General features: G+C 40.0%; 1 protein-coding gene across 6 annotated transcripts in view; it reads right to left on the bottom strand.

Annotated features, from left to right (window-relative positions):
• TANC1 (tetratricopeptide repeat, ankyrin repeat and coiled-coil containing 1) overlaps positions 1-15452 on the bottom strand; it is a 184259-nt gene that overhangs the window by 136276 nt on the left and 32531 nt on the right. For 4 of the 6 annotated variants that reach the window (XM_077319953.1, XM_077319954.1, XM_077319952.1 and 1 more), the window contains exon 1: positions 14364-14416. The exons of the other annotated variants lie outside the window; for them this stretch is intronic. In XM_077319953.1, the coding sequence (XP_077176068.1) occupies positions 14364-14401 (38 nt within the window). In that variant the 5' untranslated portion in view covers positions 14402-14416. Of the gene's footprint in view, positions 1-14363; positions 14417-15452 lie in introns of those variants that run through there. 6 annotated transcript variants of the gene reach the window in all.

Genomic DNA, 15452 nt, shown 5'->3' on the forward strand with positions numbered 1-15452 from the left:
AAAATTGTCACACAAATCATTTCCTAGATTGCTGGGAAGGCTACAGCAAGAAATTGGCCTCATTAAATCAAGAATAAACCATCATCAGAGGGCCCCAATGAAGGCTCCTGAATGCTTTCATTATTTTAGCTTATGGCTAGAAGCAGTTGACAAGTTTTGTTGCTTTTTTAAAACCTTGCCATATACCTGCATGGTTAATTTTATACAGAATCAGTTTTATACTTGAGTAAGTAGGAAGACTAAAAGATACCACTTTGGTTTCCAGAACATAGTTCCCACAACAGAAATATGCCTGAAGCAATAATTTTGAAATATTACGCCAGTTGTGATGTGATTATCTAATAATGATAAAGACATGCTAGAAGAAACATCACTCAACCATATTTTAAAGTTAATATAATTATTAACATTTATCTACATATTTGCATGTTGCAGCTCTAAACTTTAACTATTTTAAGAACAGAGTACTCTCAACAGTACTACATACAGAGTTCCCAGACAGTCATACTTAATAAGATGTCAAATGAGTTCCTAGATTCAAATCCTACTGTTTAAAGGTCAAAGAACCAACCTTCTAAGTTGCTGAATGCTCATACTGGATGAACTGGGCTCCCTCTCATTGCAAAAACAGTGGCAATCCTTTTTTTCTCCCTTTGTTATTTTGAGCAGAATCACAATCTAATAAACTGACTTTTTCCTATATGAAGTGTCATTAAATACTATTTGAACTGGAAATTTGGGTGAAAACTGCTTGATAATTGCTAGTTGCCACAAACTGATCTGATGACCTAAATTTTAGGTCCTAAAAGACAGAAAGATTAAGATTTCCTTCATAAATGCTTGCAGAATATCAATAAAGAAGTAATTGCATAGAAGTGAGAATAGGCTGCCAAAATATAGTATGTTGCTTTGTTTATATTGTGTGTTTTCTTATTTTTTTTAAGTTAGTTTCAGTTCCTTTGGGAGAAAAAGGATGATATAAATCCTTATCCATTGTTGTTCCTCTATATATTTCTGAAACAGCCTAGGGGTGGGACGTGTCTGTCCAAGTTGGGATAGGGCCAATCAGGGTGCAGCCAGCTTTGTCCTGATTGGCCCTGCCCCTACGGCTCCCACCCTCCAGCCCTGGACTCTAGCCTCTTTGCCCTCAGACGTTGCCTCTTTGGCTTTGCGGTGTCATGGTGGGGTAGCATTGCCACACTATCCCACTGTCATACAGGGACATCCCCTCCTGCTGCCACCACTGCGCAACATGCCAAACCCTGTCTGCCCTGGAGGTGTATGTGTGTGTGTGTGCATGCACAACTCCCGGATGGACTATGTGCCGGGGGATTTCATCCCCTATGTGTATAAGAGAAGCAGCAGGGCATGCTGCCCTGCTGCACAGAACTGTTGATGGCCAGGTACAACCACGGCTGTACATAATCGGTCTCTAACACTCCAAAGAGCTCAGGGGTATATATATGATCTTTCTCCCATTTTACCTTCATAACAACCCTGTGACACAGGCTGAGGGGTATGACAGCCCACTTCTTCCTGTAGATAAAAAACAATGAGTCTTTCCCATCAAATTTACAAAATGTAAAATCTTACTATATGTTAATGTAATGTATTAAATTCCAACACATTCATGTAGACTTATAAATTAAGGCACTAATTTGATCTATACGATCAGTTTCGTCTGTAACTTCTATATAATGGGAAGCTTTAAAAATCAACTGTCAAAACTTTTTTTTTTTTAAGAATTCTATCTTGGCCTATTACCCAATATAAACCATGGCACAGAGAAAAAGAATATTTAACTTGGGCACACAAAGTGGTTCGACTGGTTAGGTACATTTCTATAAATGCCAACCTTAAGAAAATTACAACACTTTCTGAAATACATGATCATCTGAAACGGTTTGTTTTCTGTTGAATTAACCGAATTACAGTATAATCCTTTCAGTTATCAATAAAAAGTTCAGATTGTTGAATAAACCGTTTAAATAAGCAATAAGCAACACATTTCTTCTTCTTCTTAGGTTGTTTTGCTTCTGCCCTACAGATTTCTTGCTGGCCCTTGCACAGATGATAAAAGGAGCAAACCTAGACCACACACAGACAAGGTAGCATTCTACATTGCTGGGAACTCCTCAGGTATGCTGAAAAATGACTTTGTAAATTAACCACAAGAAAAAGAATAAAAACAACTTGAGGAGAACTAAATATTCTCTAAATTGGCATGTCTGTTCGCCCATGTACTTTGGATATTCATATTTTAATCTATATCACATTGTTATTTCTATCATATGATAGTACCATACTTTCAGAGATTTATTTTTCTTGTAATAATGAATTACCTTCCACTTGCTGTCTTACATAGATGATCTACAGGGCAGGGAATTTAGAATTTGTATCATTTGATTTTGTATTTTAATCTATTATTGTCTCTATAAGTATGTTTTTATATATGTTTGATTATATATATTGTTGTGAACTACCCAAAGTTGACTGGTTCAATAAAGGCGGCCTAAAAATGCAAATATAGACAGACAGACAATCTGTGATTGGTCTTTGGTAGAACCTATTGAGCATTTATTCTTTTTCTGTGTAATCTATTCAGATCTGAGAATCTGGATCTTCATCTGAGTAAGAAGCCTGTTTGCTTTTTTATCTATCATTTAGTGACACTGTTAGTATACTTGGACTTGGTTATAATGTTTGATGTGAGTAAATATATAGTTGCAACAATTAAATGTTATTTGTTTTTAATTAATATCAAACAAGAATCATTTTTTGTAATATTGCTGTCTTTTTCCAGGTCAAACAGCCTACTGATTTAAGACATAGAATGAAAATGGAAACAAGCTCCGAAAGCACAGAATGTTGAGAACTGAGTGAAAGGGTGGGGCAATCACCTGCTAGTAATTAAGAAAACCCTGGACGAGAATACTGAAGAGTGGTATAATTTTTACATTGTTCACCATCACCCCAAAATTCTCTGCAGGTTCCCAGCTTATTAGATTGTTCTTCTAGCAGGCAATGATTAATACAACATGAACAGAGTTAAGATTCTGAACATCACACTTAAAGAATCTAGACTGTTAGTATTCATTGCAGAAAGACGACTGAAGACCACTGAACGTATTATTCAAGAAGGATATGGAATAGTTTTAAGAGATGAGAAAAAATAACTGAAACCATTTTCCATTTGTGGTAAAATACTATTCCTTTTCAAACTTAAAAGCATTGGGTTCCACCCTCAAAGTTGGTGTGGCAAGATTTTGAAGAAAGGGAAAAGCCAGCAGATTATAGAGTTACTTCAGCAAAGAAGTAACCACTAATAACAGCCTTGTAAATGAAGGGGGATTTAATACTGAAGAAAGGTCAACTAACTATCATAATTTTCCAATGCTCTTTTGCTTCCCTCAGCATCCACTGATGAAGGAAGGACTGAATTACAGTCAACTACAGAATTTGCTTCAAAGACTGACCATTTCCTTAGAGAAATATAGTTAGACTAGTAATCAAGCCCGCTGCAGGGGAATGCAGCGGGCGCTAGGGCCTTACCGATGTCGTCGGCGCGCTGGTCGGCGGGCTGGTCAGCGGCGGTGAGCTTCTTTTGTTGGCTGCGGGCTGACGCGGCGAGAGGCGCTTTGCGCCTCTCGCCGCGTCAGCCCGCCAGGCAGGGAACTCCTGGGTTGGCGGCCTGACGCGGCGAGAGGCGCTTCGCGCCTCTCACCGCGTCAGGCCGGGAGGAACTGCGAACCGCGCTGCGCGCGGCTCGCAGTTCCTGGACCTGGGAATCGGAGGGACCAATCGGCAGGCGCGATTGTCTGTCGTGAGGAAGGGTCCTATCCGGACCCTTCCTCATCACGGACTAATCCCACCTTTACACCCCTTAGCGAATTATTTAGTCCGTGGCGCCCGTGGCGCCACGGGCGGTTTAAAGATAACACATTAATCTAGGTTTGTGAAGGAAGGTCCTGGTCAAAGTACAAAACTATAGACTAAATGCTGGTTGGCAAGGGAATTGTTATTTGTAGATGCGTTGAGCTAAAAATGATTCAAAACTGAAACTATACTGCAGCCATTTAAAACTGGCCCTTAATCGTACATTGCTTTATAGGAAAATTAATTATTTGAGCTTTGGCAAGCTTCCAAAGGGAGTTCCACAGCTGGAGGGTCAGTCGTTCACAATAGACTTTGGATCTAGACATCATCATCTCAAGGGGAGGGCAGCGGTCTCCAGTTATGCTGGTCGCTGAGTGTCCTAGGCTCTGCAGCACGTACCAGCCTGTCCAGGGCTCTTGTCCAGCCCATGAGCAGCTGGTGCAAACGAGGAAACAGGAGACTACTTGGGAGGGTGAGTGTGTGAAGCCACTGACTGTGGCTTCCTTATTTGCAGCAGTCAAGCAGAACCTCTTTGTTTCAATGGCAGCCTCACTGGTTGGGAGGTTGGGAGCCACCACAGCCTCATTCATACCAGCTCAAGTTTCCAAGTCGAGGTCACACAGCTCTAAAGCTCAGTCTGCAGCTTCATAGACATTGTCCAGAATAACTGCAAGGGTCGACGTTGGCACATGGCAGGGTGCAACTGAACCTCTGCTGGCATCTCCATATTTGCACACGTGCGCACGCACACACAATGCTCTGGCCCATGGAGGGAATTTTGGCAGTTTCTTTCACATATTGAGGGTTTAGTCTGGTAATCAAACTTGTGACTTAGTAGTCAGGCCTCCCTCTGCCATGGACCACCCGGCAGCCTACATGTTTAGTTAGCTGCCACCACATGGGGAGTGCCAGCAATCTGCAGTTATACTGGTCAATGAGTGTCCTGGGGCCTCTGCCACACACATGGCATCGCACCCCTGCCACAAAGATCCATTGCCATTTGGTCTGGGGCAGCTGCTGATGCATGAGGGTTGCGCAGTTTCCAACCACCTCTGGCTTGATTGGATCAACAATGTGCTCAGCAAACTAGGAGCAATTTCTGGAAATTTTGAACCAAAAAATGTCTCTCTAGGAAAATCAGAAAAGTTTGGGGCAAAAAGCCTTATACTTATGCAGCATGGTTCTCAACTATAAAATACTTTAAGTTTCTTAACATGCAGATGGTTTCAGGTGGGTAGCCATGCTGGTCTGAAGCAGCAGAACAGAAAATGAGTCCAGCGACACCTTTAAGTCCAACAAAGTTTTATTCAAGGTATAAGCTTTCATGTGCATGCACACTTAGCAGATAACACAGTGCTATTTGGCATAATTATGAAATCCGAAGTGTGAGTATCTTTGTGTTGTGCAAATAAAACTATATACAGTATTATGGAACATCAGCTGCAAACAGCTACTTCATCACATGCATCTTATTTCTGCCATCTGTTTAACATATAATTTGCTTGTAAGAAATGAAGGGTGTTCCTGCTGAAGTCCACAAAACAATACACAGAACTCAACTTTATACCATAGGAAACCATAGATAACATAGCATCTTCATTGTGGCTATTTAAACTATTTATTGAAAATATTATATATCATGGGTTTAAACTATAAGTACAACTATATAGGCTAGATATCATGAAAAACATTTTCACAGTCAGAGTAGTTCAGCAGTGGAATAGGCTGCCTAAGGAGGTTGTATACACACTTTTCTTGGATGCTTTAGGATGCTTTGGGCTGATCCTGCGTTGAGCAAGGGGTTGGACTAGATGACCTGTGTGACCCTTCCAACTCTATGATTCTGTGATTCATATAATGTTTTTGTTGTTGTTGTTGTTGTTGTTGTCAGGTGCAAAGTCGTTTCCGACCCATCGCGACCCCATGGACAATGATCCTCCAGGCCTTCCTGTCCTCTACCATTCCCCGGAGTCCATTTAAGTTTGCACCTACTGCTTCAGTGACTCCATCCAGCCACCTCATTCTCTGTCGTCCCCTTCTTCTTTTGCCCTCGATCGCTCCCAGCATTAGGCTCTTCTCCAGGGAGTCCTTCCTTCTCATGAGGTGGCCAAAGTATTTGAGTTTCATCTTCAGGATCCGGCCTTCTAAGGAGCAGTCAGGGCTGATCCCGTCTAGGACTGACCGGTTTGTTCGCCTTGCAGTCCAAGGGATTCACAAGAGTCTTCTGCAGCATCAGAGTTCAAAAGCCTCAATTCTTTGACGCTCGGCCTTCCTTATGGTCCAACTTTCATATAATGTTACAGATTTGTATTGCGTAAAAATCTTTACCCTACACATTTTGAGCAAGTAAATCATTTCAGTTATTCCCAAAGAAAACATTTCACAGGAGTTTTATTCAGCGCTCCCACCACTCAGGGGGAAGAACTGGGAGGAGGCAGAATCACGCCTCCTGCCATTTTTTTCCATTATAATCTACGGCTTCAAATATTTTAAGCATCTCCTTTTCCTATTATTTTTTCCATGAACTACTCCCAACACAGCTTGCTTTCTCTTACTCTTCCCAAATTAGAGATCTCTTATCTCTCACTTAAGACTTGCAACAGGTGTTGAGTAAATACTCACACATACACCCACAGTTAAAATGATATCATCAGTGTTTTAAATAAAAGGGTGGGTTTAGTCTTAGCTTAATGTAATGGAACATATTTCAGTTCAGTCTTGTTTGCCACAAATGCCTAGTTACAAAATACACAATCACACAAATAGTAAAAGAGGAACGGTGTAACATAAAAACTACCTGTGGTCTTTCTGTGCTATGTCTACAAAGGCAGACAACCATGAAATCATGTGCATCACAACATGCATGATATTTAATATGTCAAAAACTTTGACTGAAACATACCAACACGGTTGCACCTATGAAAAATGCCAGCTGGAAATCTAATTATTCTATTTCAACCATTTGTTCTTGTGTTCATTCCATTCTTTTGCACCTAATTGCGCGGAGTGCTTCTGCATGAAAAATTTATTAGAAGAACAGTGTTCTTGCCAAGCCTGTCTAGACACAGTGCTTACTGTCAAAAGCTGGACATGCTGCACTGATACGGGAAAGAGCAAAAGACCCATGACAGAGTCTGAAAATCTTAAATGGAGGTAAAAATACTGCTGAAATCCTTTTCCCCTCTTCTGCTCTACAACAAACTATTCACATTAGATTGGAATGCACATTCCACTTATCTCTTCCCAAACTAATAAAATCATCTTTTTCTCCCCTGAGCTTTAAAAGGGCTTAGTCTGGAGTCAAGTTTTGCCCATATTGTGGGTTAGAGACCAATGTAAAATTCCTAACTGTTTTGGTATTCCATAAAAATGTAAAATTCATTAAGTCATTAGTTTAAAAGATTTCCACCCGACCCCTCAGATAGGAGATTCCAAGGAATTTTCCAAATAAAATCACAGATTCAAATAAGTCAATCGGTACTAAAATAATCATTGAAGTAAAATCTAAGAGAAAAGATCTCTTAGATAAATCACCACAATGCATTTCCAAATGATAAATGAACGACAGAATGAAAAATTGTTGCTGCTGTTTTTTAATCTCATCCACAACAGGCTTATGTGACTGCCAAACCTGAGTGTTAAGCCCAAGAAAAAATATGTTTAAAGAAGCTTTTTAAATAAGCAAAGGTTTTATCTTGCATTTACACTTCCCCCAGTAATTAAACAGTAAGTTTCCCCCAGAACTTAGCACATCTTGGACATAGCATCTTCCAATAAATTCACTTCTACTCTTATTATTGAAGGACTTCTGTGTTGCAGGGTCCAGGTATTATGGTCTACTGAATGAAGATCACAAAGTCATCCTCAAGAGCTCACTTGGTGTGTCATGCTAAAGGAATTGCTGTAGTGGGACATGGCTTCTCAAACTATGATAGCAACTAAGATCAAGGGAGCAAGACTTGCTCAGGGTCCCTGATCCAAAGATGTTAAATTTACCTCAACCAGGGCCAGGACCTTTTCAGCCCTGGCCCCAGCCTGGTGGAACGCTCTCCCGGATGAGATCAGGACCCTGTGGGGCTCGGACAGTTTTGCAAGGCCTGTGGTAGCGGCCAAGGTCAACCCAGAAATCTGATCTCTCTGCTCCAAACTCCAGTACATTTAAAAACTAAGCTATCACCCCTTTATGTTTATATCACCACCTCATCAGAAAGAGAGAAGGCGGCTTAGGAAATCAGTTTTAATTTAATTATTGATTATGATGATAATGTTACTGTTTAATGTGTATATTGTATTATTGTTTGTTTATAAGTTGTTACCTGGCCTGAGCCTTCAGGGAAGGGCAGGTTATAAATAAAAATGTATTATTATCATTACCAGTATTAAGAAGTGCACATGAACAAATTAAATCTTATATTGTGGGATAACTTGTAAGAGCATTCTATGAAGTACAAGACCTGATTGCATAACTTCTATTATCTGACACTCAGCTATATCTCACCACACATCCCCATCATGTCAATGTTAATATCCTGTATAAATCAAAATCTATTTTAAGTAACAACAGATTATGACAGCCATGTGACTAATACCACAGCACTGGAAAACAGCAAATGCTTCATTATATTGAAACCTGCACAGATGATCTATGGGATTTAGCAGTTAAAGAGCATGCAAAATATAATAGAAAGGATGCTCGCTAGGGTATTACTAGCATTAAAGAGTTCTTTGGAATTTGATTATATAATCCAAAATCAGGATCTACCCTGTATGTACACACACACCCCTGCTATCCCTAAACTTAAGATTATGCTCCATCATAGAACTAGCACCTAACTGTAAATACTTTTTAAAAGTAGTTCCTTAAAAGAAAGTGCTATACCTTTTATTTACAATTGATCATACTCTTGTTTTGGGCAGGTACAAACTGCCCCCTAAACACAATCATGTGACTGACTATACTTTCTACCTTTTATTAGAAGTTACAGGCTAGGCAGGTATACCCTATATACAATGGGTCCTTCAGTCTGGCTTCCACCTGCTTCACAATATCAATGGAAGACTTAAGCTTCAGTCTACTGATAGAACAGACCAGTGCATTCAACAGGCTTGCCTAATTTTTTGTTTTAAAACTTTACTGTAGGATGAGTAGTTAGATGGCCACCTTAATGAATTAATAATGGCATCTTTTTAATTAATTTATCTGAAGAATAAGAAGCTATCCCACCTACTAAGGATATTAATAAACGGATCAGTTAGCCTGCAGTGGCATCATTACATTTAAAGTTTCATTTCCAAAGAACATGTCAATCTTCATCTCATCCCTGCACAGAAATGACTTGTAAAATAGACAGAATCCAATACACCTAATTTGCATTTGAATCACATGAGACAACATGCTATTTCTTTGATAAAGGAAAGCCAAAACACAATTAAAGCATTAGATTAGGCTTTCTCAACCAGGGTTTTGTGAAACCCTGGGGTTTCTTGACAATCCTGGAAGGGATTCCAAGCCCCTCAAAACGGCCAATGATGGACCTAGAGGGAGTAGGAAGGGGAGGGGCCCCGGGTGAGCATGTACACAGCTATGCTTCCCAAACGTATTCTGCATGATCGTGCCACTTCTGGGGTTTCTTGAAGCTTGAAGAATGTTTCAAGGATTTCTCAATGGTTAAAAAGTGGAGAAAGGCTGCATTACATCAACAAACAAACAACTAACCCTGGTTTATGACACTGCATTCATGTCACTGCTTTAAATATGGTGGTCAGATTTAAAAAAAAGGACTTAGAAAGTGATGTCAGATTTCTTTTTCTACTTCAAAGGGCTATATTGGTCAGACACATACTGAAAGATAATGAAAAGTCTGTCATGATGGAGTTTTTAATACTGGAAATGGTGCAGGATAATGGAAAGACTTGCCAAGGATTCCAAACTAAATCTGAACCTATCTCAACTAACCAGGTAAGAAATGCTAGAAAACATTTTACAGAACAACACTTGCCAAGCAGCAAATGAAAAGATAGTATATATTTTTGACAAAAGCTGTTTAAGACAGTCATTTGCTGCTCTAGTAGTGCCATTCTCAATAGGGGACATATGGCCCTCTGGGAGGCCCTGGTACATTAATGCTGCGGCATCTCCAGGCATCAGCAGGCCTCCTGGGGCGGGAGGAGAGAAGGCCTGGGAAGGAAGGGGGGCAAGCCCTGGCCTTGCCGGTGTATTGGGGGGACAGAAGGCCACAATCTCTGGCAGCACTCTCCCTGTCCAGAGAAGGCCCACCACAGCCCCTCCAGGCTTCAGCAAGCCTGCCCAGGACGGGGGGAGAGAAGATATGTTGTTAAACTATGTTCTCCCTGCGATCACTGTTACTACCGAGTTATACTGTATTGTTCTTTGTTGTTCCACGTTAAGCACCCTGAGCCACAGGGCTGGGCAGTATGTAGGATGGATGGGATGGACAGACAGACGGACGAACAGACAGACAGACAGACAGAAAGACAGATAAGGTTGCTGGGAACAGTGAGAAACATTTTACCCATTTCCCCACAATTCGGACTTTCAAAAACAATTAGCTGAAAAGGAAGCAAATTTTGGCATTTCCACTTCAAATCTTCAAGCTTGCTCACAGTTTCCAATATTAGAGTCAGGTAGCCAAATCTTAGGTGGAAAACTTTGACACAATCCTTCTCCCCACTTCAAATACCTAATCAACAGATTATGGGAGAATTTATCTTACGTCTTCACAACTTTTCCTACTCAACCTCAAATTCTTCATGTGAACTACTAGTTTACAGAGATTCTCATAGCCTCACCTTAAATCGGGTCTGAAAACAGTCACTTATCTAATCATATGTACCAAGACGATTTACAAAGTCTAGATGTTTTAAAATATAGTCTAGTAATATACATATATATGTGTACAAATAATACACGTTGGTCCTACTTCAAATGCTACTTCAAATGCTCACTTGTAAGCAGTGCTTAAATCTCTAAAATTAAATTTCAGATATTATAGAACATAGTGTCCATGTATGCCTATTCTCTGGATGAAAAGCTCTCATTAAAATTTGTAAACCGTTTATTACAGAAGCTGAAAGGGGCTTATTTTTAAGAACCTTAAATGAAATCTGAACTGACAGCAAAATTAAACTTATGATGTTATATTATGAATGTATGAACAGCTATATTACAAAGAAAAGAAGGAACTGTCAGTCACCATACAAGCTGATACTGGGGAATAAGGACTGACAAGCTCTGCAGTTATTTCCCTCTGATCCATCTAGATGAGCTGGTTTACCTAGTAGCCAGTACTAGTTTAAACTGGGCTACAGAAGAAGCCAGCTCCAAGCCAAGCTGGTGGAAACAGTCTGCTCCTCCTGGCACAGCTGTTCCTCAGGTGGTCTTTAGCAGTCCCTTTACACAGGGATTTTCTTGAGATTTTTGTTTGTTTTCCCGAGAAAAATCCAGATATATTTGGGAATCTGAAATATACCAGGAAAATACTGATAAGGCATTTTGGGGTATATTTTCAGCTTGGGTAGATCCAAATGTAGACCCCTAGTTTCTACCATCTGAGGTCAGACAGGTAGCAACCAAGAAGGTATCTTCTTGAACATCATGCCCAAAGTCTGGAACTGCCTTCCCCAAGGAAATTCATATGTCTCCCTCTATTGTTGTCTTCTGTCAGCAGATGAAGACTTTACTTTGTGTGGTGTCCTGTCACTCTCGTTGGCCCATTCATTTGGCTGTGTCTGTGTGGCCTATTCTGCACACAACAGATAATGCACTTTCAATGCACTTTAGAAGTAGATTTTCCTGTTCCGCCCAGGAAAATACAGCTGCCAAAGCACATTGAAAGTGCATTATCCTATGTGTGCGGAATGGGTCTGTGTGTGTATTCTACTCAATTGGGTAGAAAAGGTGGTAATACAAAGATAAGAAAAATGCGGCAGCATCTTCTTATCATCAACTCCAACCAACAACTCTGAATAAACCTCGTAACAGTTGCAGGTTCTAAGGCAGAAAATTCATGGGATCATAAGCACATTAACTAAGGCTAAACAATGTATCATATCATTTTCTACTATAGAAAAATATTTAATTAACTATTTAAGCAACTGCTAACATAGAGCTTATTTGAATCTCTACAATCATCTTGCCTTCATGATTTTAGCATCCAATTTTTTGAGTAAAATATATAAACTTTTATTTAGGAAATATCTAGTAAGTGGGGGGGGGGGCTGATTTAAACCCTGGTCTAAGTGGCTTTGATTTAAAGCCAGACAGGATTTTTTTAAGGGGAGGAGTACACTACATCCCAGAACCTTCACCAAACAGCTTGATTAGTTATTTCTCACTTTCTCTTTTTTTTAATTACAACACTTTTTCTATTATTTTTCTGTCTTGTACCATTGTTAACAGGTATTCATTGATTCATTGGGTAGTTTTAGCATTATTTATTTTATTATCTTTTGGGGGGAGCTCTCCCCCCCCCCCCCGATGCCCAGCCTTGCAATCTACTTATTCAATATTGTGGTATTCAATAGTGAATAAAATGAACCCTGCACTCTGACAGGAGAAATAACTGCAGTTAAGGGGGAAATTTGCAGAGTAATCAACCAGAGTTAATTTTCCCCCACTTGATATGTACACCTGCATTGTATGTCAGGCATAACCAGAGCTGGCATTTAATTGTGATTCTCAGCATGTGAAGGGAAGGAATGACAAGTGTGAAACCAGCAACAAGCCAAATTACTACACATTTAGCCTTGGTGAAACATCTTACCTCAGTCTTTAGAGACACTGTACTGAACAGAGTTTAAAGTCTTCCTCCAATTTAACCATCTCTTCTCTCAAATAAATGATTTCAGCTGAAAGCAGGATACATGCAGCCAAATCTGCATTATCCATTTTCACCTTTTAAAATGTTCTAATAACAAGGGTGTAAAGCTGGATCAGCTACAATTATGGAATGAATTTAGCTAATGTCCATGAAATACCATGAAATACACTGGGGCACTTTCAGTAACTCTTAAATGGATTAACGCAGCTTTATACTTTATAGCCTCTGCCTCATATTCCTGCCTATAATATTTTATACCTGACATTTCTTGAAATCCCAGATGTCAGTGCCAAAGAAAATTTAAGAGTAGTTTTGCAATAAGCTGCACCTCTCTCACAAACCCACACAAACTAGCTTACCAACTTTTATGCCATGGTTGCCTTCCCTGCCATGTAAAATACTAAAAAAAACAACCAATAGTGGTTATTACTACTTATATTTTGTTTAGTAGAAGTAGTTTATTGTGAATTTCTTACTCTCTCAATCTAAATTAAAACAGTTGCATTTCAGCTGCTGTACATAATGCCCTTGTCCAATTTACTGTTCTCTCTCTTTTAAAACGATGTAAAGAAATTCAGCTCTTCTGATAAACAATAAGCTTTAATTTGAGCTCTCTGCTATACTAGCCACCTGTTTCAACATCCTACTCTTGTCCTTTACCAGTCCACTGGCCCTCCTGCTTCCTATTTTTACTTATTCATGCTGTACTATAATTTAACATTGTAATAAATAGGTTAACCATATTTAATTCCCTTAAAAAAAACCCTTCCATAAACCGGTTGATAAAGATCCCGATATAAAAAATATGGCTCCCTCATGCTGGGGCTACGACACTGATTAGATTTTTGTTTCAAATGTTTATTTTTTGCAAGGATGGTTCAATTTGAAGCCTAAAGACAATACAGACAATATAGCCTAGAAGTACCAGTTTTCAATCTGTATAGTAGAAACCACAAAGATAGCTACGGCAGACAAAGCACTTACAAAATCAGCTTGCTCATTCAATCATTTGTATTCTAGCCTTCCCTGAAAGCTGTTCCTTATAGAAGTCCGGGCTTCAAAATCCCTTATATATAAGTAAAATATGGCAGACAAACAAAAAATTGTGAAATACCATACTAGCAGAGTCCTTATCATAAGCGTAGCATAAAGAACGGCACACCAGCTTAGTTATGCCTTTCTTTGAATCAGCATTTGCCACTGTAAGTTTTAAAGAATTACAGATTTTTTTACATTATTCTTCTGAAGTTAAATACCATATGAATGAAAAATGAAAGCTTATACCAATTTACAATATAGAAATTAGATATAACTCAAAAGAATTTCATTGTTTTATACTCAGCAGCCTTGTTTCAGAAAATCCTCCATATTCCTAAAAGGACTTTGTTGGAACAAAAAGATCAGAAATGTCAACTATTTCTAAATAGTTGTGAGTCACTAATTATGAGTAGTCTCATATCTGTACATGAAGTTTCAGCCTCATTTATTATCCTGAGATTACGTGAGGAAGAGAAACTGCATGAGAGGACAGAAATTGCTCACACAACAGCAAACTACAGTTTGGTACTCCGACTGAACCAAACCTGTGCATTCCCTAGCCTTAACACTGCTACAAATCATAAAAGAGAATGACAATTAGATACTTACTGTGAAGTAAGTGCAGGGGGTTGGACTAGATGACCCATGAGGTCCCTTCCAACTCTATTGTATGATTCTAAGAGTCCTTCTCCTCTGAGGGGAAAAAGAGGACGTCCTCTGAGCGATTTCCACTGGTCCATCAGGTAGACAGGACTTACGAAAATTCGTATCCCTGTTTGAGTCCAGTGGGAGTCACCCAAACTCAGTTTGAGAACTCCAGCAGCTTCTACATTTAACTATTAAACTTTTAACCATTCAACAGATAACAAGAAGAAATTGAAATAATTAGTGAACATATATGACATATACATATGGCAGATATGGCAAACCCAATCGTGGCTCCGTAATTCTTCTTGCTTCTTTCTCTCTCACTCTTTTTCTTTGATTCCTTTTCTGTTTTGTTTTTTCAACGATGAAGCGGGAAGGTAAGTATCTAATTGTTGTTGTCCCTCTGAGGAGGTGAGGACATCTTCTGGAACCTCCCCGTACTGTGTTCCTTCTTCTGGGCGGGATCATCGTTTAACTATTTTGTTGTACTTGTAGCACTTTCTGTCACCACCACTCCCTTCAGGAACCTGATGTGTGGATGTCTCAATAAATACTTCCCATTACTAATGGCAGTACTGATGTTAATGCCACCTGTCTCTGTAAGGTTGCTGCTTTTAATCTCTGCTTCACTCCGTCTTCAAGGAATTTCAGCATCTCTTTGGCTTTTGGTCTTGAATATTCCACTTTCTTGCTCCTACACCACCTTACGAAGACCTTCCATGTAGAATTGTAAATTCTTTCCCCGCCCGCAACACAGGCAAGCCGGCCAGGGAAAGGCTGGGTGGGGAGGGGGGCAGTCTGCTTCGCGGGTGGGGAAAGAGCTGAGCCGGCGCGTTGCCACCGTGCCGGCCCACCTCTTTCCCCGCCTGTGAAACAGGCAGGCTGGTGGGGAGAGGCTTGGTTGGGAGGGGGGCAGACTGCTTCACAGCTGGGGAAAGAGCTCTTTTCCCGGCCACCAAACAGGCAAGCTGGCCTGGGAGGGGGCGCGGAGAGCCTCCTAGTGCCCGCTGTATTTCAAGCACAGTGGGCTTAACTCCTAGTTCTGAGATA

Source organism: Paroedura picta, chromosome 2 (genome assembly GCF_049243985.1).
Source record: "Paroedura picta isolate Pp20150507F chromosome 2, Ppicta_v3.0, whole genome shotgun sequence".
Taxonomy (NCBI): domain Eukaryota; kingdom Metazoa; phylum Chordata; class Lepidosauria; order Squamata; family Gekkonidae; genus Paroedura; species Paroedura picta.